At 45.0% G+C, this 24,161-nt stretch overlaps 1 protein-coding gene across 2 annotated transcripts in view; it reads right to left on the reverse strand.

The window, feature by feature from the left end:
• Positions 1 to 24,161, reverse strand: part of ECE1 (endothelin converting enzyme 1) — a 381,652-nt gene that overhangs the window by 112,245 nt on the left and 245,246 nt on the right. For both annotated transcript variants that reach the window (XM_086921670.1, XM_086921669.1), the window contains 3 exons: positions 19,577 to 19,786; positions 2,891 to 3,015; positions 1,724 to 1,870 (listed from right to left, as the gene is read on the reverse strand). In XM_086921670.1, coding sequence (XP_086777796.1) covers positions 1,724 to 1,870; positions 2,891 to 3,015; positions 19,577 to 19,786 — 482 coding nt within the window. The remainder of the gene's footprint in view (positions 1 to 1,723; positions 1,871 to 2,890; positions 3,016 to 19,576; positions 19,787 to 24,161) is intronic.

Raw genomic sequence — 24,161 nt, forward strand, 5'->3', positions numbered from 1 at the left:
AAATCCACATCAGAGGACTCCTGCTATTCAGTATTGCTCTAGAAATCCAATCTGGCTTCTATCACAAGAAAAGATGCACTGACCTGTTTCCCGCTCTCTGATAGGTCTTATTCTAATAGGCTCTGCCTGAATGGAATGTGTGGGTTAAAGTGACAGTCTGCAGTTTTTGTAGTAAGAAGCCATGTTTTGGGGAACACTTGGACTCAAACTAGTGACCGGAATGAGCCAAAGTGAGGAAACCAACTGGGACTCTCCATCTTAACCAGGGGTGTGAGCGTGTGCACGATGAACCATAGGCGCAGATGTGAGCTTTCCCCAAGGAAGGCTGAGCGGTGTTGCACTTGTTCCTTTTGCCTGAGAAAAGGAACTGTGAGATTTCTCTGAGCGAACGAGACGTAAGCCTGGTTGCGGATTGGGAGAGCTGGGAGACCGTGTGCGACTAGAGAACGTACCAGTCAGTCGTGTGACATGAGAAAAAAATCTTTATAGAAAGACAGGTATTGGTGTTGGCGTGAGAGAAGGTGTGTTGGGTGTGTAAGGTGACTTTGTGTACATATAGGGACTGCCAAGAGACCGACTTATGCAGAGCTGTCAACAGTGAGGGAGGGCGGAGTGATGCTAATCGGCAAACAAGTGGACATGTCTGTACCAAGGGGAAATCCACCTAGAGCTGTGCTCTTTCCTGAAGGAGTCCCTTAATGAGCCACTGGCACGAGTGACAGTCTGTCTAGAGAACACACATCTGTAGCTCTACAGAGCTAGGCAAGTAAGAAGAATTCATTTTATGGCCATGGGTATGGGGGTGATGGGGAGAAGGGGGAGGATGCTAAGGAACCTCCATCACAGATGTTCTAGGATGGTCCCCTCAAGGGTTTGACTGGAGAGCCAGAGGGTAGATTATCCCACTCATTCCAGTAAGCATGACCCTAACGGGGTTTGCCACACTACATATTTTGCATGTGGGGGTGGGGGGGGGGCTTACCTTTGACCTGGTCTCTGTAGAAACAGTTCCCATTGCCCTTGGAGGTGAATCGGTGGATGGAATAGGGGCACTGTGTGAGAGGACTATCCAGGAGGGTCACCCATGTCATGAGGAGGTATGTGTGACCTTCCTAGGTGGAAGATTGGTTTCTGTGGTCACTGTGGCAGCCAACACCCTCATGAATCAGAGGAATCAAATGGTGGGGGTGCCACCACTAGGTGAGTCAAGGTGTGTGTTGATCAGGTTAAAATAAAGTGTGGGATACTTCAACTTTAAACGTGGGCATTTTTTTTTTTAGCAAGCTTGCCAGGTTACCCACCAGGGCATGTCCAGAAAAGTGAAGGCATAATGTGCGTTTAGTTTTATAGTTTTGAGGAGACAAAGGGTCTCAGCATTCCAACCTTATTGAAGAAATAGACCCCCACAACTATAGGATGTCTTCACACTGCTAGGAAATGCAAATGGTGCTAGAAGAGGCACCCTTTTTTTATAGGTCTGTGACCAACCAGGAAAGACATGGTTGTGAGGTAGTAAGTGGTAGCTTCTGCTATGCCATAGTTGACGTGCATGAGAATAGCAAAGTAGATCAATGCAATCCCATCACAGGGGTACAAACACATGTACAATCCCCCTCCTCCAGCCTAACACCCAAACTCGGTACTAAACCCGTCCTATGTCCCCTCCACCAGTCTAAATCACAGGCCCCACTTCTCAGATGTGCACAGGTTGAATAAGACTCACCTGGATCACGTTGCTGTTAGAATTTTTGGAGTCAGCGCTAACGTAAGCAGAAAAGAAAGGTGACGAACGTGAGGTTGCTGTGACCAACCGCAGGGTTTCTTGGAAGTTATCCTTATCCCAGGGGCCAGTGATGTTCCATCCACCCAACTGCCAAAAAAAAGAAAAAGCAGGTGTCAATCATCCGGGCGACTGCTCCTCTAAACATGCCCCCTTAATGGAATGTGTACACTAGCTGCATGTGCACTAGAAGAGGAAAGGACACCCAGGCCACATGAGGGGGATTATACCAGATAGTCCCTAGAGCTGGGAGCAGAGACCAAATGGTCCGCACGATGCTCGGGTTAGATAAATTGAATAAGAGAGCACTGCATCATCGTAGAGGACCCCACCCCCACATCATTGGAATGTAAAAAAAAAAAAAAAAAAAAAATCACATTAAGCTATGACAAAAACGACTTTAGACCTCTGCCGTAGGTAGCGCCCTCATAACCAAGATTAGACATCTATGCTAGACCTCATCTGCGGATCAACACAACACCTAGAGGACACAACTACTCAAACAGGTGGGCAAGAGTAGGTCTGAACGTCACTCCTTCAGAGTCTAAAGTTCCAGCCCTGACCTACAGCACATGTTTACTTAAGACATTTGAAAGAAATTGATCCTATACAAAGGAGTATGAGGCATTTGCTCGAAGGAGTCAATCAGTCCAGACATGATCAATCGCAAAATACAACATATCTAAGGAGGCCCCACCACACACTTGTTTGTAGAAGAACACCACATCACCAGCAGGTAACAGAAGGGATCTGTGAGGAGGAGGAAAATCCCCACACTGCATGTAGTAGACTTTATGACAATGGGTTCACACGCCGCTCATCCAATGTACCTCAGACTAACTATTCCAGTACTCCGACCTCACACTCCTGAGCTGATAAACCTCAAACCTGACTTTCAACTCGTGCGATACTCACCTGCAGGCATCAGCACTGAGCTCTTCAAGCACCTCAATCCCAACACAAGCCTCACTACATCCACACGGGTCCTTGCTGCCTCGGTCTCGTCAGCCATGCCCCTCAACACGCTGAGCGGTGGGTCTGTAGCCGCAGAGCCCTGGAGAAGGGGTGCAGAGGGGTAGTAAGCAGGACGGAACCATTTGTTAAGCTCACCTTTTGGAGGAGCTCGGTGAGGGGCTGGGCCCCCATCTCCTGGATCTTGGTCTCGTTCATACAGGCTAGGTAGTAGCGCTGGGCCTTGCGTTCCGCCTCGCTGGACACGTTCAGGGTGGTGTTCTCTGAAATCACACAGGCCAGAAGTTACTCCGCCGCACTGCCGAGGCACAGTGGTAAGAGGGTGAGGGGCACATAAAATCAGAAGCATGACGCAGAGTGTTCCCTCGTTTTCACACACCTTCACTGACGCGGCTCGGCAGCGACAGAGACCCGTGGTGGGCAGAGGGCTGAACCTTAAAAGCAGCTGAGGCCGAGGCAAGGGTAACAGACTCCGGGGAGAGGTAAGTGGTAGCCGGCTCAAGGCTGCCCCCTGGGGCTTAGGGTTGGCAGAGCAACACATTTGTAAGCAGATATTCGGGCAACAGACACACCCAAATGATGTAGGTGTGAGGTGAAACATGTGGAGGGAGAAAGGATAATCGACAGTCAGGAATAGAGAGCGAGAATGAAGAAAGGAGAAGGAAGGAGAGCTGGTAAAGAAAAAAAGGTTTAAGGCGAAAGAAAAATACAAGGAAAGGAAGCCGTACAAATACTAATTTGTTCAGACTGTATAAACTGTTGACTTTGGAATAACTAGGGGCCTTCTAAACAGGAAGTGCAAGGACCAATTCAAAACAACCACTAAACTTCAGGATTGCAGACTTGTGTCACATTGCCAACTTGCTGAATGTCGGCAACAGACCTCTCCATCATTCATAATGTGCAAGGCACTGTCCAACCCCTGTAAGAATGTTTTGCTAAATCAATCCCATTTTGTGAAAGCAGAGAAGTGGAATCCTATAATATCATCAGTTAATTGGGAGAATCCAAATGCATTTACTGAGAAATGTTAGTTTAGTCATTGATGTGAGACTGCTAGATCGAGAAAGTTCAGATTCTTTTTCCAAGGATAATTTTGGACTGTTGAAGGATGAGATAAGCATCCCGTTGGAAAGACTACAATGCTAGCCCTCAACACCACTGTTTCTTCTCTGCTCTTCTGCTAAAGAACACTTAGTATTGCTTCAGTGTCTTAAGTTTGTGTTATGCTTTGCACTCAGGTTACGCATTACCTGAGACCGTGAAAACTCATGCACACCCCATACCCTTAAAAAACGTGGACCTATGTTCGCACTGATTTGTGGAGGGCAAGTGAAGGGAATGTATATGAAGCTTTAAGTACAGTGCTATTCGAGAAAAGAAGGTGAAAGTTTCCTGCGCTGCACGTGGTGTGTATGCAAGTGAAGCGAGCACTGCTGCTAGATTTAGTTTGTGTGAGGGAGGCTCACAAGATAGCTTATGGAAAGCAAGACATGTTGTGCCGCTGGTGTTCAATTACTATGTGCGAGAGAAGAACCGGTTGACTTTGCTGTCCCAGTTATGTAAGAGAGGGAAGCTTGCACTACATATGCCTCTATTGCACCGTGTATCTGTTACTCTATAAGCCACTTCCTCTGAGAAGCAGAAAAACACATCAGAGCCAATCATACACAACTGCAAGGAGCAAGAACAGAGATTTGGATGTGAAAAATAACCATGTCGGGAGCTGAAAAAAGAGGTGGGGCAGAATCAAAGGAAAACTAGAATGTTCATCTTTCCAGTAAAACGGGACCTTCTAAGTGGAGGTGGCAGTCCACTTGCCCAGATCATCCCTATATGCAGTGCTTAAGCTCTCCCATATTCATCATTCCACATCTGGCATTCATTAAGGCTACATTACATATTGCGTTCAAGAGGTCAATTCATCCACCTACCTCCTTGCACTGCCAGAGAAATATGAATCTCTGGCATCTATTCTGCTAACATGTCAATTTCCATGGGCAGTGCAGAACAAGCGTTTATTTTGGGGCGGGGGGCCCAAGGCCCTGGACTCTTCAAATGCAAGAAACCTGGAGGTTTAGACTTTAGGGCTGCTTATTTATTTATGCGATTTTATAGAGCGCTGACTTTACCCGAAGGTGTCTGAGCGCTTCACAATAGAACAGAACTGATACATGACAACATTACAAGTGAACAAGTTACAAAAGCAAGCTGTTCCATTACATAAGCCAAAAATGACAATCGTGAGCAAACAAAATACAAGCGGTAGCAAACGGTGCATTACAGGAGGAAAAAGTGACATGTGTGCAGGTTACAAAAGCGTACAAAGTACAAGTAGCGGTATAATACTGCAATAAATGGAGGACACTAAAACACAAGAACAAACGTTATGTAGGCAATGGTGGCACTTGTGCAACTATCGAAAGCAAACAAAATTTAAGAGGTAGCAAACAGTGTGTTACAAGAGAAAAGTGACGTGTGCCTGTTACAAAGTACCAAACACAGGTAAAAGGGGTATACTGCAATAAATGGGAGACTCAAACCACAAGAACACACTGAGAAGGCACTTCCATAGTCATGGAGAATAGACATTTTCTATACTAAAAGGTCTTCCTTCAGATAATAGAGAGGGCATGAATTAACTTTGGAAGTGTCTTTGAAGGAGGAGAACTTTGAGGTCAGTTTTGAAGGCCTGGGAGGGGGTGGTGGTCCGGAGCTGAGGCTGAAGTGAGTTCCGGGCTTTCACTGCGTTGCCTGTAAAGGATTGGGCCATCGATCTTTCCTTCTTGAAAGTGGGAGGTTCAAGCAGTAGATTTTCCGCATTTCGTGAAGGTATAGTGCCTCCAGATAGTTTCAGTTTATTCGCCAGGTAGCGAGGAGAGGAGGAGTGCAAGGCTTTGTGGGTGATGCAGGCAGTCTTGTAGAAAGATCTTGCCTCGATGGGAAGCCAGCAGAGGGTGGATAACATGGGTGTGATGGGTCGCTTCTTTTGGCCCCATAAATGAAACGAGCTACTGAATGGAGAACAGACTTAAGGGGGGACAGGCGGGATTTGGGGAAGCCAGTAAGAAGAGAATTGCAGTAGTCCAGTCTGGAGAGGACCAGCGATTATACCAGGGTTTTAAGGTCATGCTCCGGGAAGAAGCGACAAATCCCCAAAAGAAGGTGCAGTTGGAGATGGAGCAGACTTTGCAATTGAATTAATGTGGGAGAGTAGATGGAGTTGTGTCGAGTATGACACCAAGGGATTTTGCACTGTCGACAATGATGGGTTTATTGTTCAGCAGATTCATCTGGTCCATCCATGATTGAACCGGGGGAGGAGAAAGTGAGGAGGAGAGGAGGAGGAATTCAGTTTGAGGGATTCAGAATCAGCTGATGTGTTGACATCCAGTTTTGAATGGAGTCCAGAGTAGAGCTTAGGACGGAGAGATCATGAGTGGAGGCACCCCTTGAGGTAGAGGAGTGTCGTCTGCGTAGAGATGATAGTCGACCCCGGATTTGCTTAGGAGATTTCCCAGAGGTTCCAAATAGAGATTGAACAATGTGGGTGCAAGTATAGAGCCTTGAGGAACACCTTGACCCACCGCCAAAGGAAGTGAAAGACTGTCCGCTATTTTTATCATTTGGGATTTATCAGAGAGGAAGGCAGCAAACCATTTAAGAAAACACAAGCATGAGGAACCCTATTCCTGAAGATCCAGGTCCCACAGTCAGGAAGATGTGAATTACCTCTTTTGCCCATGACAGTATGCCCTTCTCTTGAGAAGGCAGGTTAAGGGCATTCTAGAAAAATAAACTTGGATGTACTCCTCCTGATGTGACCCGCCCAGAAACTTGCTGTTCCTCGTTAGGAGGAAAGGTCAAGAGTCCATTGCTCTGTTCGGGATAGATGCCCCCTCCTTCCGGAGTGAAAATCATCCCACTCTTTGTTTTGTTGGTAGTTTAATAATTACACATGCATAGTCCTTCCGGAGCCGTGAATCCATAAATCACCTGAATGAGTCCAAACTGGTTAAACCCGTCACTTGTTTCAGAGCCCTGGAAAAGAAAAAATGTAATTTTCCAGATCTGTGTAAGTGTTTAATCTGTTAAATAAAGCAGGCCCTCTCGTATTTGGCTTCCATCCTTTACCACTAGAGAAGGATAAATACTGGCCCAGTTGACCTGTATTTGCTAGTTCACTTGGATACTGAGAAGGGATGCAGACCACTGCAGGAAAGGAGAAGTATCTAGGATTGACATTTCTGGTGGGTTGGTACTCTACCGCCATACAGGGGTTAAGTCTGAGAAGTTTGCATGAAGTCCTAGTACTCTGTCCAGAGGAGAGGATGACACTTTCCCCAGCCTGCATATACAATGGCAATCCCAGCAGCAGCCGATCTGATACCAGAAAGACCTGCACAAAGTTCAGCTGCTGAAGAATCTCATTAAAAAACGTAGGGGGGGGGTGGGGGGGGGGTGTGTAATGGTCTCTCAAAGGGCATGGCCAATGTAATTAAGGGTGTGGCTTAAAACACAAAAGGTAAAAATCCGTGCGGAGCAGTGTGCCACGAGACTTGTATTTTGCTGTTTTTTCTCATTGCATCCAGATATATGATAAAACTCCGTAACATCATACCTATAACAAATCAGTATTATTGGCTTTGTCAATGGTTGTTAGTTGCCTAAGATAAAGTAGCAACTACGGCTTGCATAGAATATTGAAAAAGCTTCCACTTTCAGCCCTGGTGACACCACAACAATGTTGCTGCTCCTGAGTTTTCAAAAAGAGAAGAGAAATCCAGAGAGAAAATGACTCTGAAGGATTTCCCTTCCCCTACAATGCTCACCTGGTATGACGTCATGCCGTAACTTCTCCACTAGTGAGAAGAGAGCAGTGTGAGCATGCACACATCGATGTGCCTGCGGTCACTGCAGTCCGGAAAAAACAGACCGCCTGTGCCAGGGCACAAAACAGAGCCAATAGGGACCAGTTTCGAGGCCCTCTTTAACCTCTTCGCTGCTGAGGACGAGCTCAGCTCGTCATCAGCTACGGCGCTGCTATGCTGATGACGAGCTGAGATAGTCATGTAACGCGGCTTTTTCAAAATTGCCGCACACAGCGGGAAAAGCCGCTGCAGCGATGCGGTTAAAAAACTGCTGGTGCTCAGCGCCGGTGAAACCCGGCCCACTTAAAGCCCTGCTGCCTGGCATATCTGTCAGACCAAGGACTCCGAGGAGCCATGAGATTCACGCAACCCAGCCAGCTTCGAAAAGATCAAAGCAGATGTTGTGAGTGCTGGTCTGTCCGGTCACCAGCTTTTGGCCTGGAATGCCCTTAACCAATCTGCTTGTCAACCATACACCAATAAGGCGAATGAGCTATTCATACCCCAGTCTCAGGACAACAAAAAAATAGTTCACTTTCACAACTTCAGCCTTGGGTTGGCTGAGAAAGGGTTTCCAATTCCAGAACCTTTCAAATCCTCTTTCAAATACTTAAGCCCCAGAAGAGAGAAGGTGAATGCTCTGGCCATGGTGGGAATGGGTGGGAGAGGGGGGCAGGGCGGAGACTGTTTTCCATTTAATGAAAAACTCCAAGCCTTGTTCTTTCACTATCTTTTTTGGCAGCAGAACAGCTTCCAAGATAGAACCTTCCTAATGCACAATCCTTGTGGGCATGCCCTTGTGGAACTTTATAGCCATTTTGGCGGTGCGATGTCAGGTTTTCATTTTGACACATCAAGAAGAGTGTTCTTGCCACTGCGGTTTCAGATACATGCCTCCAACAGTATTGCACTGTTCTGAGAGGAGCTTCCATTTTGGTCTTGGTGGGCCAGTACAAGACGAGCTACAGCAAAAGACGAAGAACACAGAACGCCCAATCCTTGGATCACCAAAAATGCAATCTTGCTTGGCCAAAGAGCCAATCTACTCCTCGATTGGGAAAAGGTGATATATTAGATTCTAGATAGCTGTGGACAGTGGGGCAAGCAAGGGGTGGTTGAAACTCACAGTGGACATGTGTTCACCTATATCCTATTATCGGCATATTATATGCCAGTGGCTGTGCCTCAGGCCCGGACCTTACATAAACCGTGGCCCTTCTTGCAAGTAGTTACAACCCAGCATTAGCATCATTCTTTTTTTGATTTCAAGAAAATTTTATTGATAAAAATAATGATAATAGTAGGAACAAAATACAATACAAGTGATACAAGTGAATCAAGAGAAATATACAAATAGGGGCTAAAATGGGGAAGGAAACCAAGTAACTGTATATAAAAGTAAAATTAGCCTGTTATAGATATAGAATTTGATTAAGTAAAGGCCACTATCAAAGCAATAAACAAACGTATCACTATCATATTTGGAGAGGGCATTAGCATCATTCTTTAAAGTCAACCATTTGCTTTGTTTAGGCTTGACTTAGTGTTTTAGTCATGCTGACGGATGTAACATTCTGAATAGAAAAGTGGGGTTAAGGGGTTCTGCAAACCAATGGTAGGAGCAAGGTGAAGACGAGGCACTCGTGGGAGCAGAGCTCTTTGCATTGTTCAAGCAGAGAAGCCGTCCCAGTGTCCCACTCAAGTTCTTACCAGGCAGGAAATTATGTGAAAGGGAGACACCACCTTGAAGGTAGGCAAGAAACTGGCTCCTAGCCAGTTGCGCAAGGGCTTCCTTTTAGTGCATGCAACCGAGCTGGGCTACGTTCTGGGCTTTCATTGCATGAGCATGGGGATGACTGGGAAAGTAGTAAAATCTTGGTTGAATAAATATTGTTCATTAATTGCCCAATTAAGAACCCTTTACATTTGATGCCCTGTGATTACTGGAGACGGCAGCAGTGCCAACATTGTTGTCGGAGGAACAGCCAGGCAGTGGACTTGTAAGCACGTAGGTCAGAGGCTCTGTACGAGTTTCCATGGAGTGGTCGAGCACCATTTAGCGCTTTATTAGATACTTTGTCTCCACTAAGGGTTGGCGATTGTCCAAATGCACAGGTTCTTTCAACTCAGTCAATGGACGAATGAAGTGGATTTGAAGAGGATGTATGAAAGAGCTGCAGAGTGCACCATGGCCCTTTTGACCTCAAGGAGCGTGTACTGCTCTTGCAAAACTCTGTTTTAGCTGAAAACCTTATTTCAATGAAGATGCTGTGGCTCTGGAAAGTGTAACAGGTATCATGCAAAGACAATTTCAATGATGTATGCAATATGCATTACACAAAGGAAGAAACTAAGGAGTCATTTGAGTTTTTTGATAAAAGGCAGTATTATTCACCAAGAGACAAGGGGGAATGGTCTTTCACATGGCAATACAGTTAAAACAGCACTGTACAGTACAGATCATGTGACAACCCAGTGGCACTTGGTGCAAGGTGCTATATACAATTAGTGATGGTGAAGGTGCAAGTGCTAAAGTGAACAGCGTGATTGACGCATGAAAATGAAGTATTTACATCAAATAATAGCTCCACAGAAACAAGTTGTAATCACTTTAAATTAAGATTTTTCAAAATTTGAACAGGAGCGCAAAACGTGAAATGCGTCATATAATTCCAGCTGTGAAGTCGACGGCGTTTAATTTAAAGTGATTACAACTTGTTTCTGTGGAGCTATTATTTGATGTAAATACTTCATTTTCATGCGTCAATCACGCTGTTCACTTTAGCACTTGCACCTTCACCATCACTAATTGTATATAGCACCTTGCACCAAGTGCCACTGGGTTGTCACATGATCTGTTCTGTACAGTGCTGTTTTAACTGTATTGCCATGTGAAAGACCATTCCCCCTTGTCCCTTGCTGAATAATACTGCCTTTTATCAAAAAACTCAAATGACTCCTTGGTTTCTTCCTTTGTGTAATGCATATTGCATACATCATTGAAATTGTCTTTGCATGATACCTGTTGGGAATTGTTTTTGCTTACACGACACACCCATCCCAACGAGGTTTATGGGTCCTCTCCTGTTGTTCTCATACATATTAGGAGCAGCTGCTTAGCTGCGAGAGCTGTACCTTGTGTACTTCATCCTATACTCCTCAGCGAAAGAGGTGTTTATCTGTGTACTACCTTTCGGCCTACACGCCATGTCCAAGGAGTCCCTAACCTACTCTGAGGAATACATCCAGTCACGACTGACCGGTCCCTCATTACTGTCGGGCATGCCTCAGGTCGAGACTACATCCACTGCCCCGAATACCTCCCGTGTCCTATTGGACAAACTCGAAAAGTTGAAGAATAAACAGATCAAGACGGATCTGCATGCTCGAATGCTCACGGACTACTTACGCTCTGGCGTTATTCCTCTAGGGCTTCAAATTCGCAACACCCCGGCTATTTTCACTCAGGACCCCAAATTTAGAACCAACTTTAGTCATCTAGCGACCACCTGTTCCCGTCACTGGATGGTCCTGGGGATAGACACAGCTATAGAACATAGTCGTTTGGAACTAAAAGAAATTGAAGAACTGGAAAAACTTATCCAAGCTGACACCACCCTCACTGACGCCAAAGGCCTCCTAGATAAAATCAACAGTACCATTGCCAACTTCAACCCCTTTGAGGTCAACAAAAAGGTCAACAAAATAGAAAAAGACAAAGAATTACAAAGTTGAGAACACATACCCCTACCTCAACGAGGAATTCTACAACACTCAACAGAACCCCCCCAGAAACCAAAACTGGGGACGATACAGAAACAATCAACGTGTCACGTTTTCTGTCTCTTCTAACAGCTCTGCAGACGACACAGACGCCACATCCTCTGGACCACAGCCACTTCTACCACCTGGTTTTTTAGGAAGAGGTCGAGGACGCGGCCAACAACTACCACCACAGACCCGCCAAACCAGAGCCAAACAGTACCAACCCCCGGTCCCAGGATTCCACCAAACCCGCAATCGATATTACCAATGGGGACAACCACAGTAACTAACAACCAGGACGCAACCACCACTGCCATGTCCATCCCATTTTCAATTTATCAGACCACATTCTGACTCCAGACGAAACCAGACTACTATCCCGAGGTCTATCATTTGTACCAACAGTTAGAACCAACTTCCTGGAGCTACAATCTAACCTACTAAAGTTCTTCAGAAGAATCCGGTTAAAGTACTTTTTGCCGACAAACCAGATGCCAGAATGAATCAAATCTCCCCATTCCGGCTACCTTCAACCCCCCTTCTAATCAAATGACACCGGAGATACTAGCTTTTGAACGACTAGTCCTGAAGGAAGTAATGGACCTCAAAACTACTCCACGCTTCATTCCCTACAATCTTCCCCTGATTGAAAAAGAAGCTCTCAACTCCCTACAAAATAATTCCGGAATGGTCATCAAACCCGCGGATAAGGGTGGGGGCATTGTCGTTCTAAACAATGCACAATACGACAAAGAGGTTGAACGACAACTCCCCAATATCGAACATTATCGTGTCCTCTCCAAGGACCCTTTACCAGACAGACAAAAGATTCTTTCCATTACCACAGCGGCCAGAGACATCAACATCATAACCAAGAAAGAATTAGAGTACCTAAACAACCAACATCCCAGAACACCGGTCCTGTACGTCCTCCACAAAATACATAAGGATGCTAGGAACCCCCCCGGTCGCCCCATCGTATCGGGATGTGGTTCTATTCTGGAACCCCTTGGGAAATACCTGGATTCGGTCATTAAAGAATTTGTGCCTATCACAGACACCTACATACGTGATACTATGGATTTGATCAACACCATAGAAGATCAGCCCTTCGACCTAGACACCCAAATACTGGCAAGTTTGGACATAGAGTCCCTTTACACCAATATCCCTCACCATGAAGGTCTAGAAGTAATCAAAAATCTTCTGTTGTCCAGACCCCAACCCACCAAAGTCCCAACTGATTTCGTGATGGACCTTCTACGTGTAGCCCTCCAAAACAACTACTTCATGTACAAAAATACATACTACCTGCAAATCAAGGGTGTTTCGATGGGCGCTTGTTTTGCCCCTAACTTTGCCATCCTATTCATACATGACCTGGAGAAATCACTGATCCTAAACCCCATCAATCCATATCGGCCCCAAATCCATCTATGGCGTCGATATATAGATGACATTCTATTGATCTGGAATGGAACAACTGATACCCTCCAACCCTTCATTGAATGGCTAAACTCTGCACAAGAACACCTCAAATTCACCAGTGAGTCTAAATCAAATGACCTACCATTCCTTGATGTCACTATCCATGCAGAAGAAGGAACCCTTGGTAAGTCTCTGTTCCGCAAACCCACAGAACGTAACACCCTGTTACATTACTCAAGTAACCACCCTAGAGGCCTTCGCGATGGACTTCCTTTTGGCCAGTTCTTACGAATTCGCCGTAACTGTAAATGGCGTAAAGACTACTTCAGGGAGGCAGACGTCTTGGTTATGAAACTGATCAATAGAGGCTACCCACGACACTTGGTCACACAAGCAAAAAAGCGAGTATGGTACAACCACCGCGAGGATTTACTGATGCCAAATCAAAATAAAAAAACTATGACCAGAATCCCCTTTGTCTCCATGTTCATCCCAGACCGCAACAAAGTGGCCAAAATAATTAAGAAAAACTGGCATGTACTACGGTTTGATGAACAATTTCATGCACCACCTTTATTCTCATACCAAAGAGGCAACAACATCGCCAACCATCTTGTCCATGCTATTACCTGGCCAACCACCACAACTGAAAAACACACCATCACAGCCGCATGGGGACTGAACCCAGTCATTGGACATTTCAAATGCCAATCGTGCAGTGTCTGTGAGCTGACACTAAACACAAAAGAATTCATCTACAATGGAAATGTCCATCAACTTTCCCACCACTCAAACTGTAAGACACAAAATGTCATCTACGCTATCCGTTGCCCGTGTGATCTTATCTACATCGGCCAGACCACACAAATGGTTAAACAGCGGATAATACAGCACAAGAGCAGAATTAACTGCAAAATACTGACTGCTCCCCTAGTCACACACTTCATGGAGAAATCACATGCGGACACAGACCTTAGATGGATGGTCATTGAAAAACCCACACTACCGATCAGAGGGGGAAACATGTCCACTCTAGTGTGGCTCACTGGTTAGAGGCGGCAGACCCGAGAGCAGAGGACGGCCCGGGACCAGGGTTCGATTCCCGGCGCGGCAGGTTTCTGGACCAGGGTCAGCGGACTCGATAATTCTCTCGCCTCGGTGCCCACTCTGATCAGCGTTCACACTCGGCAACTCTGGGCATTAGCTTGCCTCATCTTCACTAACGGCCCCACCAGACCGCCGGGGATGCCTGGTCTCACCCTGGAGATACCCATTAAGGGACCATCTCTCAGGGAAGCCAGGAAGGGTTTCGCAGCGGTCGAAGCGCCTTGGGACCCTCCGGGTAAGTAGTGCGCTATATAAATGCCTATACATTTACTCAATAGAGCCGAATGCAAATGGATTGCACGTGTTGACTCAGTCAACCATTGGTTAAACACTCTTGATGAATGGACAAATACTATCACCGTCTGAATCCATTTCCCACCCAATATACCATTACCATGTACTTAACTCCCTGGTTTTAAACCGCGTGCTCTGTTGGACCCTACCAACTGTTATGTCCTTGTTCTCTTCCCCTGTTAACAGACCATAACATAATGTACATAACCTTCTGGTTTTAGACCAATCTTCCAACAGAACACCATTCAACTGTACATAAACCCCCCCTCGTGCTCATCCCTCCATGTCTAAATTGATACCATGAAATGTATACATGATGTATTGTGTAACTTGTACTGTGTCTGTTTTCCAATTCCCCCACGGGTTGTACAACCCTTGTACAACCCTGCCCTTTCCTCGACTCTTGCAGACCTCCCTTTCCATCACGGCCTCCCGTTACGCCCTGTATGTCAGTGTTGCCATGACAACAATCCGACTAACCCGGATTCTCTTTCTTCTACATCGCCACTTCCTGTTTGCCAATGTTACCTCGGTAACTTCGCGACACGCCCCCTTTCCCGCCTCCCGCGCTGACCTAACTCCGCCCCCGCCACTCACTTCCTCATTTATATGCAGACCTCATACCTGCTCAGGTAGCTCCAGCATTTACTGCTTGCAGCCACCCCCAGAAGAGCCCCAATTGCCTTCAACAGCCCTGATTCACTCAGGTAAGCGCGTTTCACGCACAATTGGTGCGATCGGAGTAGGAGGTTTATAAACGATCTTACTCGCAAACCGACTCTCTCTTACTCCCAGTACTTTTCCTCCCCGTAGGCGCTGAAAATATCCCGCCTGCTGATCAGATACAATCTACGATCAGGTAACTCCACCTTTCAACGTGGTTTTCTATCTACCCTTTGCCCTGTATTTGGCCAAGTTTTGTAACTCCCCACCCCCGCTTGCTCCCCCGCAGTTTTCGACTTTGAGCGACCGCTTGGACTTCGGCTACCCACGCCTCCCTTCCGTTACCCTCGCACTCCCACACCGCCCAGTTCTTACCTCGCACTTATTAGCGTAAGCCTGAATCACTCTCACTTTACTGCCACTTGTGATTTATATTATTTTAACTCTCCAACCCTTGATATTTACACCCATCGTAGTCACCCCCAACCCACTTTCCAACTCCCTGCTCTGGACTCCACCCCCATCACGCCACATCCACATCTAGACTTTCACTGTTCTGATAATTATACCGGACCATTTACCCACCCACCCACCGCACTCCACACCCCAGTCCCCCGCTCAAACTGCCCTTCTCTCGCCCTCAGCACTGGTTCCATCGACAACCCTGTCCTGATGACGATCCCGACTATAGGGGATCGAAACGCCGTCGACTTCACAGCTGGAATTATATGACGCATTTCACGTTTTGTGCTCCTGTTCAAATTTTGAAAAATCTTAATTTAAAGTGATTACAACTTGTTTCTGTGGAGCTATTATTTGATGTAAATACTTCATTTTCATGCGTCAATCACGCTGTTCACTTTAGCACTTGCACCTTCACCATCACTAATTGTATATAGCACCTTGCACCAAGTGCCACTGGGTTGTCACATGATCTGTTCTGTACAGTGCTGTTTTAACTGTATTGCCATGTGAAAGACCATTCCCCCTTGTCCCTTGCTGAATAATACTGCCTTTTATCAAAAAACTCAAATGACTCCTTGGTTTCTTCCTTTGTGTAATGCATATTGCATACATCATTGAAATTGTCTTTGCATGATACCTGTTGGGAATTGTTTTTGCTTACACGACACACCCATCCCAACGAGGTTTATGGGTCCTCTCCTGTTGTTCTCATACACGTGGCTCTGGAAAGGCCATGTGTAGGGCAGTTTGACTGACAAACCAGTATATCTTGAATGTCTAAAAGGGTGCAGTAGAGATAGCAGCTCGCCTTAAACATAACATGTGTATTTGTAAAGCGCATGTTCACCCAGAGGTCTCTTGACGCTGAATAACAGATGTCCATTGTTACCCAACTCAATGGTACTCATTTTATAGACCTCAGATGGATGAAAGGCTGAGTGGACCCACCAGGATTTGAACCTGTGACCATGAGGTTAAACACAGGCACCTGCAATTGACGCATTAGTCCACTGAGCCACCAGACCCGGCCTTCTGTGAGACCCACACACCAAAACCTTCCTTGAGCAGGACAGGTCTGTTAGACCTCACTCTTAAAGCACCTGGACTCTGTGGAATTCCACGTTTCTGCAGCAGATACTTCCAGAGTTAATTTACAACCTTGCATGGGTAAAGGTCATGTCTGCCCTGTGCAAGCTAGGGTTTATGAAGAGACCTTGGAGAGTCGCTGGAGGTTAAGAGATGCTCAGCTGCACAATATAGGATGTCTCATTGGGCTATTAACCTACGAGTGGAGTGTAATAGAAGAGCAGTGTGTTTGGAAACCATGAAAGCCTGGAAGGCAGACTGCAACTTAAAGTCAATTTAGTGAGGTACAAAGATTTGCACACACTAAAATCTTGAGGAGCAGTACACCATACCACAAAGGCAATGCAGACAATTGTGGTTGTCGCAGTGTTCACCCACCTTATGGTCTTCCAATATGATAAAATCCTGCAGACAGCAAGAGGTATGTTGGAATGACTACATTGGGTTTTTTCCATGCTTACCTTACTAGCTAATCTGTACCGAAGTATTGTTCAGGTTTGGAGGCCACATTAGGTGTACGGGGAGTAGCCTCCACCTTCAGAAGTACAAAGACTGACCGGCGACAGACAAGATGGGTGACTACGTTCTGCATAGTTTGAACATCATGTCTGGACATGTGTTTGTGTGTGTGGGGGTTTAAGACTCAAGAATCTAACCTAGGGTGGGGTACGAGAGCAGAAAATCTGCGTCAATATTGGGCCGAGTAAGAGTTACTATGGACCTGGGGCAGTAGACTGAGAAAGGGTACACCAAGATCTTCTGGTTGAACAAAAGCTTACTGTGAGAGGTGATTTCTTCTGTAAGGGCGCAGCATTGTGCCATCATAACTACCATTCAATGTGCAGACCAGCCTACGGAGGTACAATGGACAATATTGATGCAATGCTAAATTACTGATTGTTTTTCTTGATAAATTGAATCTAAAATTGTTTATAAAGAAAGCTAAACGTATAGATGGAGAATCGAGGGTTTAAGTGGTTTATATAGAAATTCTGAAGGGATGAGCTTAGAAAGGTTGCCTTTGATGCAGGATAAGTACTACGAAACTCAGACAGCAGGGCATGAGACTGGAAAAGTAGGAGGCCGGACAAATTGAATAATTTACCAAAGGCAGCAAGATACGAGATCGGAGGTTCTGAGGAGGGCGTGAACATTACAAATGGGATAAAAACACCCTCATTAGACGTGTTGTGTTTGTGAAGAAGCCAAGTTTTGTTTTGTATTAAAAAGGGAGACTGGCAAAGATAAATAAAGAGGAATTAAAGCAGGACCCCATGAAGGGTCCTGGTCCCAAGGAGCCAATGGTAAGCAAGAGGTACCTGGTTTAAGGACACGAGGATTAGGAACAAAAATAAATAGGTGTTGGTAAAGGACAATAGTTTGACCTTTCTAGCAAACATGTGCACAATGTACAAAACTTACTGGGTTTGCCAGTGCTTATTGTGTACTGAGAAGCAAAAGCAGCAGACCGTCAAAAGCATTGTAAAAATGCGTGCTACAGAATAAATGGGTTGCTTTCTTTTGTGTAGCACATTTTTTTCAGATGTACTAATCGGTGCATGCTCCCGCTGTGCTGCTACCTGTTGCCGACTAAATTATAAATCATGATAGCCATCTTGAAACGGTAAAATAATAGTCCATGTATAATGCTGTTACAACAAGCCACAACAAAAGTATCTGAAACAAGTACGCTACAGCAAATTAAGAAACCATTTTATAGCAGCACCCATTTTTCAGATGCTTTTGTCAATGTTTGTTCTCCAGTACTGCCATGGAGTGACTTCTAACGTATGTTAGTGTAAGACACACCCAAATAGCCCGCGGCAAATTAGAGAGACTTAAATATTCCTTTGGGTTGATCAGATATTATATTGAAAATGTCTCTAGAAAATGGCTGGCAAATCTGGAGCAGTTGGGGTCAGCGACTCCTTAGAAAAAATAAATATTAACAGATTAATAAAGTGTATATAAATAAAGAAGCAAAATGTACAACTGAAAACTGTACAACTTTAAAACTTAAAATTAGTATCCTCAGATTGATTTGCAGGAGCAGTGCAAGTGCATTAATCAGAATATAATAAGGATGAGTGCCCTCAATTGAGTTTAGGAAAGCTCCACCCTTCCTAATAAAATGTTAATAATTTCATTGTGGTTTGCACATTAAATAAAATGTTCCATTTTTCATGTGGATTTGTTTGATGGATGCTTTTCTGTGTATGTTTCAGTTCGAATGACTTAAAATGCTTAGGCCAGGTCCCCAGCTTCTACTAGTGACTCAGTGGAGGTCCCTGGATTCAGTGAATAATGATTCAGTGCGGGTCTAGTAATGATTAAGTGAGGGTGCACAGAAGTCAAAATCTAGATCTAGAGCAAAGGCAGCTGATGGCTTAAATGCTTTGGTCAGTCTTTTGAAATATACAAAACGTTGGTTGAATGACTCAAGCACCATAAAGGTCAAACCCAATAAAGGATCCATTAAGTGAAGGGTGTGCAGTATGCTGGCCTTCCACCCATAAAAAAATAAAGAAATTAAGGATGAAATGGAATTCTAAGAATTCCCTAAAAAAATCTGAGATTAATGCAAAATCAACAATAAATCTGCAAATCTCAATATTAAACATCTGAGAATATTCATCGATAATTGATCTCAAAGCAAAAAGTAGATGCATGTGAAGGTAAAACTCAGTTGCTAACCCAGCTCGAGAAGAAGCGCTTTTATTGGACAACTAATTGGGAATTACCCGGACACGTTTAGTGTTTTCTGTTTTAGTCATTGCTGTCTTCTGACCGCAGCAAACCAGAACGAGTGTCATGAGCTTTGCAGGCTGAGAATATTTGGAACCTGCTTAAAGATTTTGGTTCTCTGAAGCTGGGTCCAGTTGCTAGTCAGATACAATCAAGTCGAGAAGTTGCCATGACAACTTGCCCGAACCAAGAACTTCATGTACGCAGACAGGCATGGGCTAGGATTAGAAGGGGAGTTCCCTTCCACACTCCCCTTCTGCCAAACTTTCTACCAGTGACCACTTATTTAGTCAATATATAGAGTCTACCCAACTATCCTCATACGCAACAACACGCCACAAAGAACCATCACAACATCCCACACCCTTTTATCTCCTTCCGGCCAAAGGCAGACACTCACCCAGGAGGTGTTTCATGATGGCCTGGTTGTGCTCCCAGAGGTCGTTGAAGGTCCCCCATCGTGAATGGCCATCAGGCACTGGGTTTGCCTTGATCCACCCTCCGCATGCGTAACTGAAGAAGTCCTCGCAGGGATCCACTGTCCGATCCAGTGAGCGCAAGATGGAACTGGTGACTGAGATGCATGCTTCAGACAGGCATACACGGGACTCTAACATGGATAGACAGAAGGGACAAAGGTGAGGGTAAGCAGAGGGAGAATCCGGGCTTATCCTGCCTTCATCAGATGGTAAAAACAAACATTAATGCACATTTATGAACAAAGTACTAAAGATCGCCTTCCCTGTAAGCAGATCTTCATATTGCTTTCAAATTTCCCTTGCAGTAATTTTTGGGGTGCTGCAATGCCTGCCAGTGGCTATAGATTTAGCAAACAGACCTGTGCCAGGAGGTTCCGCTTGCACTACTGCATGGGAGGGCCTGATCAGCTACATCAAATAACTAATATAAGTCATAAAATGTATTAGGTCAGCAGATCTGTCCTACTCCTATGTTCCAATGAAGGTTCTGAGATTAGGAGTGGGGTCAATTAAGAGTCGAGTCCTATGGATGGCTCAAACTCTGGCTCAATGCCAGCACAATCCAGCCCAATCACTAAATGTGAATGGCCCTTGTATATAAAACAAATTGTCCAAGCCTCTCCTCCAGCCGCCGAAGGAGACCTTGTTAGGTGTAAAAATAATAGATCCAACACAAAAGCATTTAAAAATAGGATTATGCGAATAATCGGGATAAATTGTTTTTAATGTGATATAAGATGTAAATCTGAAGGTTTGAATGCATGGAGTGTCTATGGAAACAAATATATCATCAGGGGTTCTGTACATGTATGCATTATAATCAACTGGTGAAATTGACAATTACAGTTTTGAAACTGAAAAAACAATATACAAAAGGGATTGCTTAGGAAATCCAATATTTTTACTGAAAGTTCACTTAATCACATATCAATCCAGATTCAAACATATGAATTCTTATTTATCCAATACTATGCAGGAGCCAGGATATGATGTTCCCCAAAATATGTTCTATATTTTTCAGAACATCAAACTGCCACCCAGCGTAAGCGTTTAGTCTCGACAAGGGATTTCATCAGTGTTTAGAGATGTTAGTGTTTTCTAGTGAGCAAGTGTAAATCACACAGAAGAAGGGGCTGAATAGTGAGTGGTATCACCCAAGGTTCATTAAAACTTCCTTATGAATTCTTCCTGGATAAAAGTAAACCAGAGAAGGGAGAAGGCCAGGTTAAGCAGAAAGATGTGGCATCCCATCCACACGAAGCCTTCTCATGATGAGGAAACACTAAGAAACCTCTAAACCCTGATAAAGTCCCTTGTCGGGACGATACTCGTTGGCTGGGCTGCAATTTGATGTTGTGAAGATATCATATTATGGCTCCTACGTTCTATTGGATCTACAAGAAGAATTCATATGTTAGAATAATCTGGATTAATATGGGATTAAGTGAACTGGTAGTAAAAACATTGGACTTCATAAGCACTCCCTTTTGTATATTGTTTATCACTTTGGTTTATGATTTCGAAGCAGTAGGGACCATAAGAAGGTGGAGTGCTATTACACACATTAACAATACAAAACGCCTGGACGCAGTTAGAGCCTCTCCTGCTCTTTTTAGAATTACATTTTTGAAATGGTTAATAAATACATCTAAAAGGAAGTAAAATGAATAATGGTCATTTCTTTTATGACCATGTATGGGGTTAGTGACAATATAATCTAGAGGAAATACAGGTCTGGGGGATTTTCTTGTTGCTCATTGCTTCAGCTAAAAACCAGAAGACATATGAGAACTGACAGTCAAGAAAGCACCCACATTCCAAATCTTCAACTTTTGGCGAGGCTGCCTAATTCTGGACCTGCCCAGTGCCCACAGGAACCAACTACACCTCCAAAAATCACGTCAGCTGACTTATTCTAGAGAAACCCGAATAAACCATGAATTGCTCAGTCTGAAAAATCTTCTTAGTCTGGAAAAGTTGTAGAGCTTTGTACTTCAGAAGCAGCCCAGATTGATTCTACAGGACTTGTACCAGCCTTAAAGAGCAGGAGGGAGGTAGCCACATTGTCGCTCTGAAATGTGCTTTGAATGACCTGGAAACCCATGTGATCCTTCTTTCTATATACTGCATAAGGTTCAATGAGCTGTCAGTTCTATATGGAAGGCTCATTTAGCATTCAGTCCTATGCAGAAGGCTCATGGAGCAGTCAGTTCAATATGAACTGCGAAGATCCAGGCCCACACTAAATACAGAGTCAGGTGCGTCACATTCCCACCTTACTGAGGATATGAGCAGCTCATCCTGATGGATTAAAAACCTGTTAGTTGAAATTACAGCTGATCTCCGCCATCAGACAGGGTTTTGCATATTTAGGCCCTGAAGAAGTTGGCCAAGGTCGAAGCATTTTTATATGTCCTTTCCAAAACTGCCATTTTGGTAAGCATACACTGTCTCCAACCTGCCAATTGGCCACAATGAAGTCCCCTTCTGCCCCTACCCAACGCCAGAACACATGCTTCGCAACTTTACTGCATAATTTGGGGTTGTATCCTGTTGATAAGAGTCAACACAATTTGGAATGATTCACGCCACTTATCTAGTCCCTGCCGTTCCAACTTGCCACTTTTCTAGTCCCTGCGGTTCCATGGATATATATGCTTGAAATGGCAGATGGACCCAAACCTTACATCCCAGTTCCCGGCCCACACTGATCAAGCCAGTGGGCCCAGTGTGTGCCTGGGGACCCTTGGGTGCCCATGGATCCTTGGATGACTCCCCCCTCATCACCACTTGAATATTTTGACTTTGACTAGCCAGTTCGGAGAGGCGCATATCCCAACCCTTGTAGCCTACGGCATCCTGCTGTGGGTGCCTTCACAATCTATATAGAGACCAGTTGAGCTCTACACTGATCTCTTCACCGGTGACAGGGCTTACTATTCCTACAAGCCCTGACTAACCAACTCACAGAAGGCCTGTGTACCGGACAAAGATTTTGTTTGAACTGGCCTTTGACACTCTGAACTGACAGATGGGCTTCAATTGGACACCATTTCAGTTTTGGTGGTGGTTTTTGCACCTACTGTATTTTTTGGGAGGTTAAAGCTTAATGCTTTTAATTATTACAGCAGGCACAGTGGCATTAGGGCCCTCTGAACACCTGTTATCGGGTTTCACTACTGAGCCAGCGGACGGGGCAGCACTTTCCTTGTTTGTACCAGGGTCTACAACCCCCTTGCAATGCCACTGCCGATAGGGAGAAACTAGGTTATTCAAAGCAGTGGCCAAGCGCTGGTGCCCTTGAGCCGCCTATGCCAAATGAGTATCCACTACTGATCTCTGAAGGAGGTTATCAGGCATGCCTGGAAGCAGTGAATGGCAGCAGTCCAAACATGACATTACAAGTACAGTAGACTGGACTAGGTTGCAGACAGCAGGCCAACTTCTAGAGTACTTTCAGGAGAAAGAAAAAAGCAACTGCAACGCAACAGGTCTCGCATTCACGCAGGTTTGAGCTATTGGCATTGTAAAGGATAATGGCTTTCATTTATATTTTGTTTTTTTTAAAACAAATAAAAGGCATTGTCATTTACAATGCCAATGTAGGAAGGTGGAATCTTACTGCATGGTTGCCCCCACTGTTTTCTGGTGTTTTGATGGTTTTTGACTTAGTTTGGCTGGGATCCCAGCTAATCAGGGCCCCAGCCTAGCTGCTTCCTCTCTAAATTGATTGCATGTACATTAGGTACACTCCATATTGGTTACTGAGTTACCCTTGTGAGTCCCTAGTATATGGTACTTTAGGTACTAAGGGCATAGGTACCCCAGAGGCCTACCAGGGGCTTAAGCATGTATTATGCCACCCCTGGGAAGCTTTCCAAAATGGCACCACAGGTCTGCTACTGCAGCCGGGGTAAGGTGGTGCATGCACCCCTTACTAAGATATAGGTTACCTATATCTACCTTATATCACTGACACATATAAACCTATACGTCACTCCTATGACAGGCCTTGAAAGAGGGTGCCCATGCATGAGCAGGACCCCTCTGCAGGTTTCGGAATGATTCTCTGTAGCTGTTCTGTGATGCAGCCAGACCATATACTCTTCAGTGCAATATAACCTCGCGGTTAATGCTCACTTTTGAACGGCTGCATGGAAACATGTCATGTTTGATGTAAAACACTTTGGATTCCTAACCCCCAGCCACAGACACAAGTCTGGGGGGGAAGGGCCTTCAGCGTGGCCGCTGCTCTCCTCTTGAATGAGTTGCCACAGAACAGACAGATTGACTACTTTAATTCAGAAAGAGCCTAAAAACATGGCTCTTCCCGAAAGTAGAATTCCTCTCTCTTTCTCCTTCACTTGTTGGTTATGTTCCTATATCTGAGCGCCAGGATACCCGTAGATGGCAGTCTGCGCTATATAAGAATACCTATTATACAATACCTACCTCCTGCTGCTGGATGAAACTCCGGCAGGTGAGACCTGGACAATAGGTTTCCTG

The sequence above is a fragment of the Lissotriton vulgaris genome, chromosome 5 (genome assembly GCF_964263255.1).
Source record: "Lissotriton vulgaris chromosome 5, aLisVul1.2, whole genome shotgun sequence".
Taxonomy (NCBI): Eukaryota; Metazoa; Chordata; class Amphibia; order Caudata; family Salamandridae; genus Lissotriton; species Lissotriton vulgaris.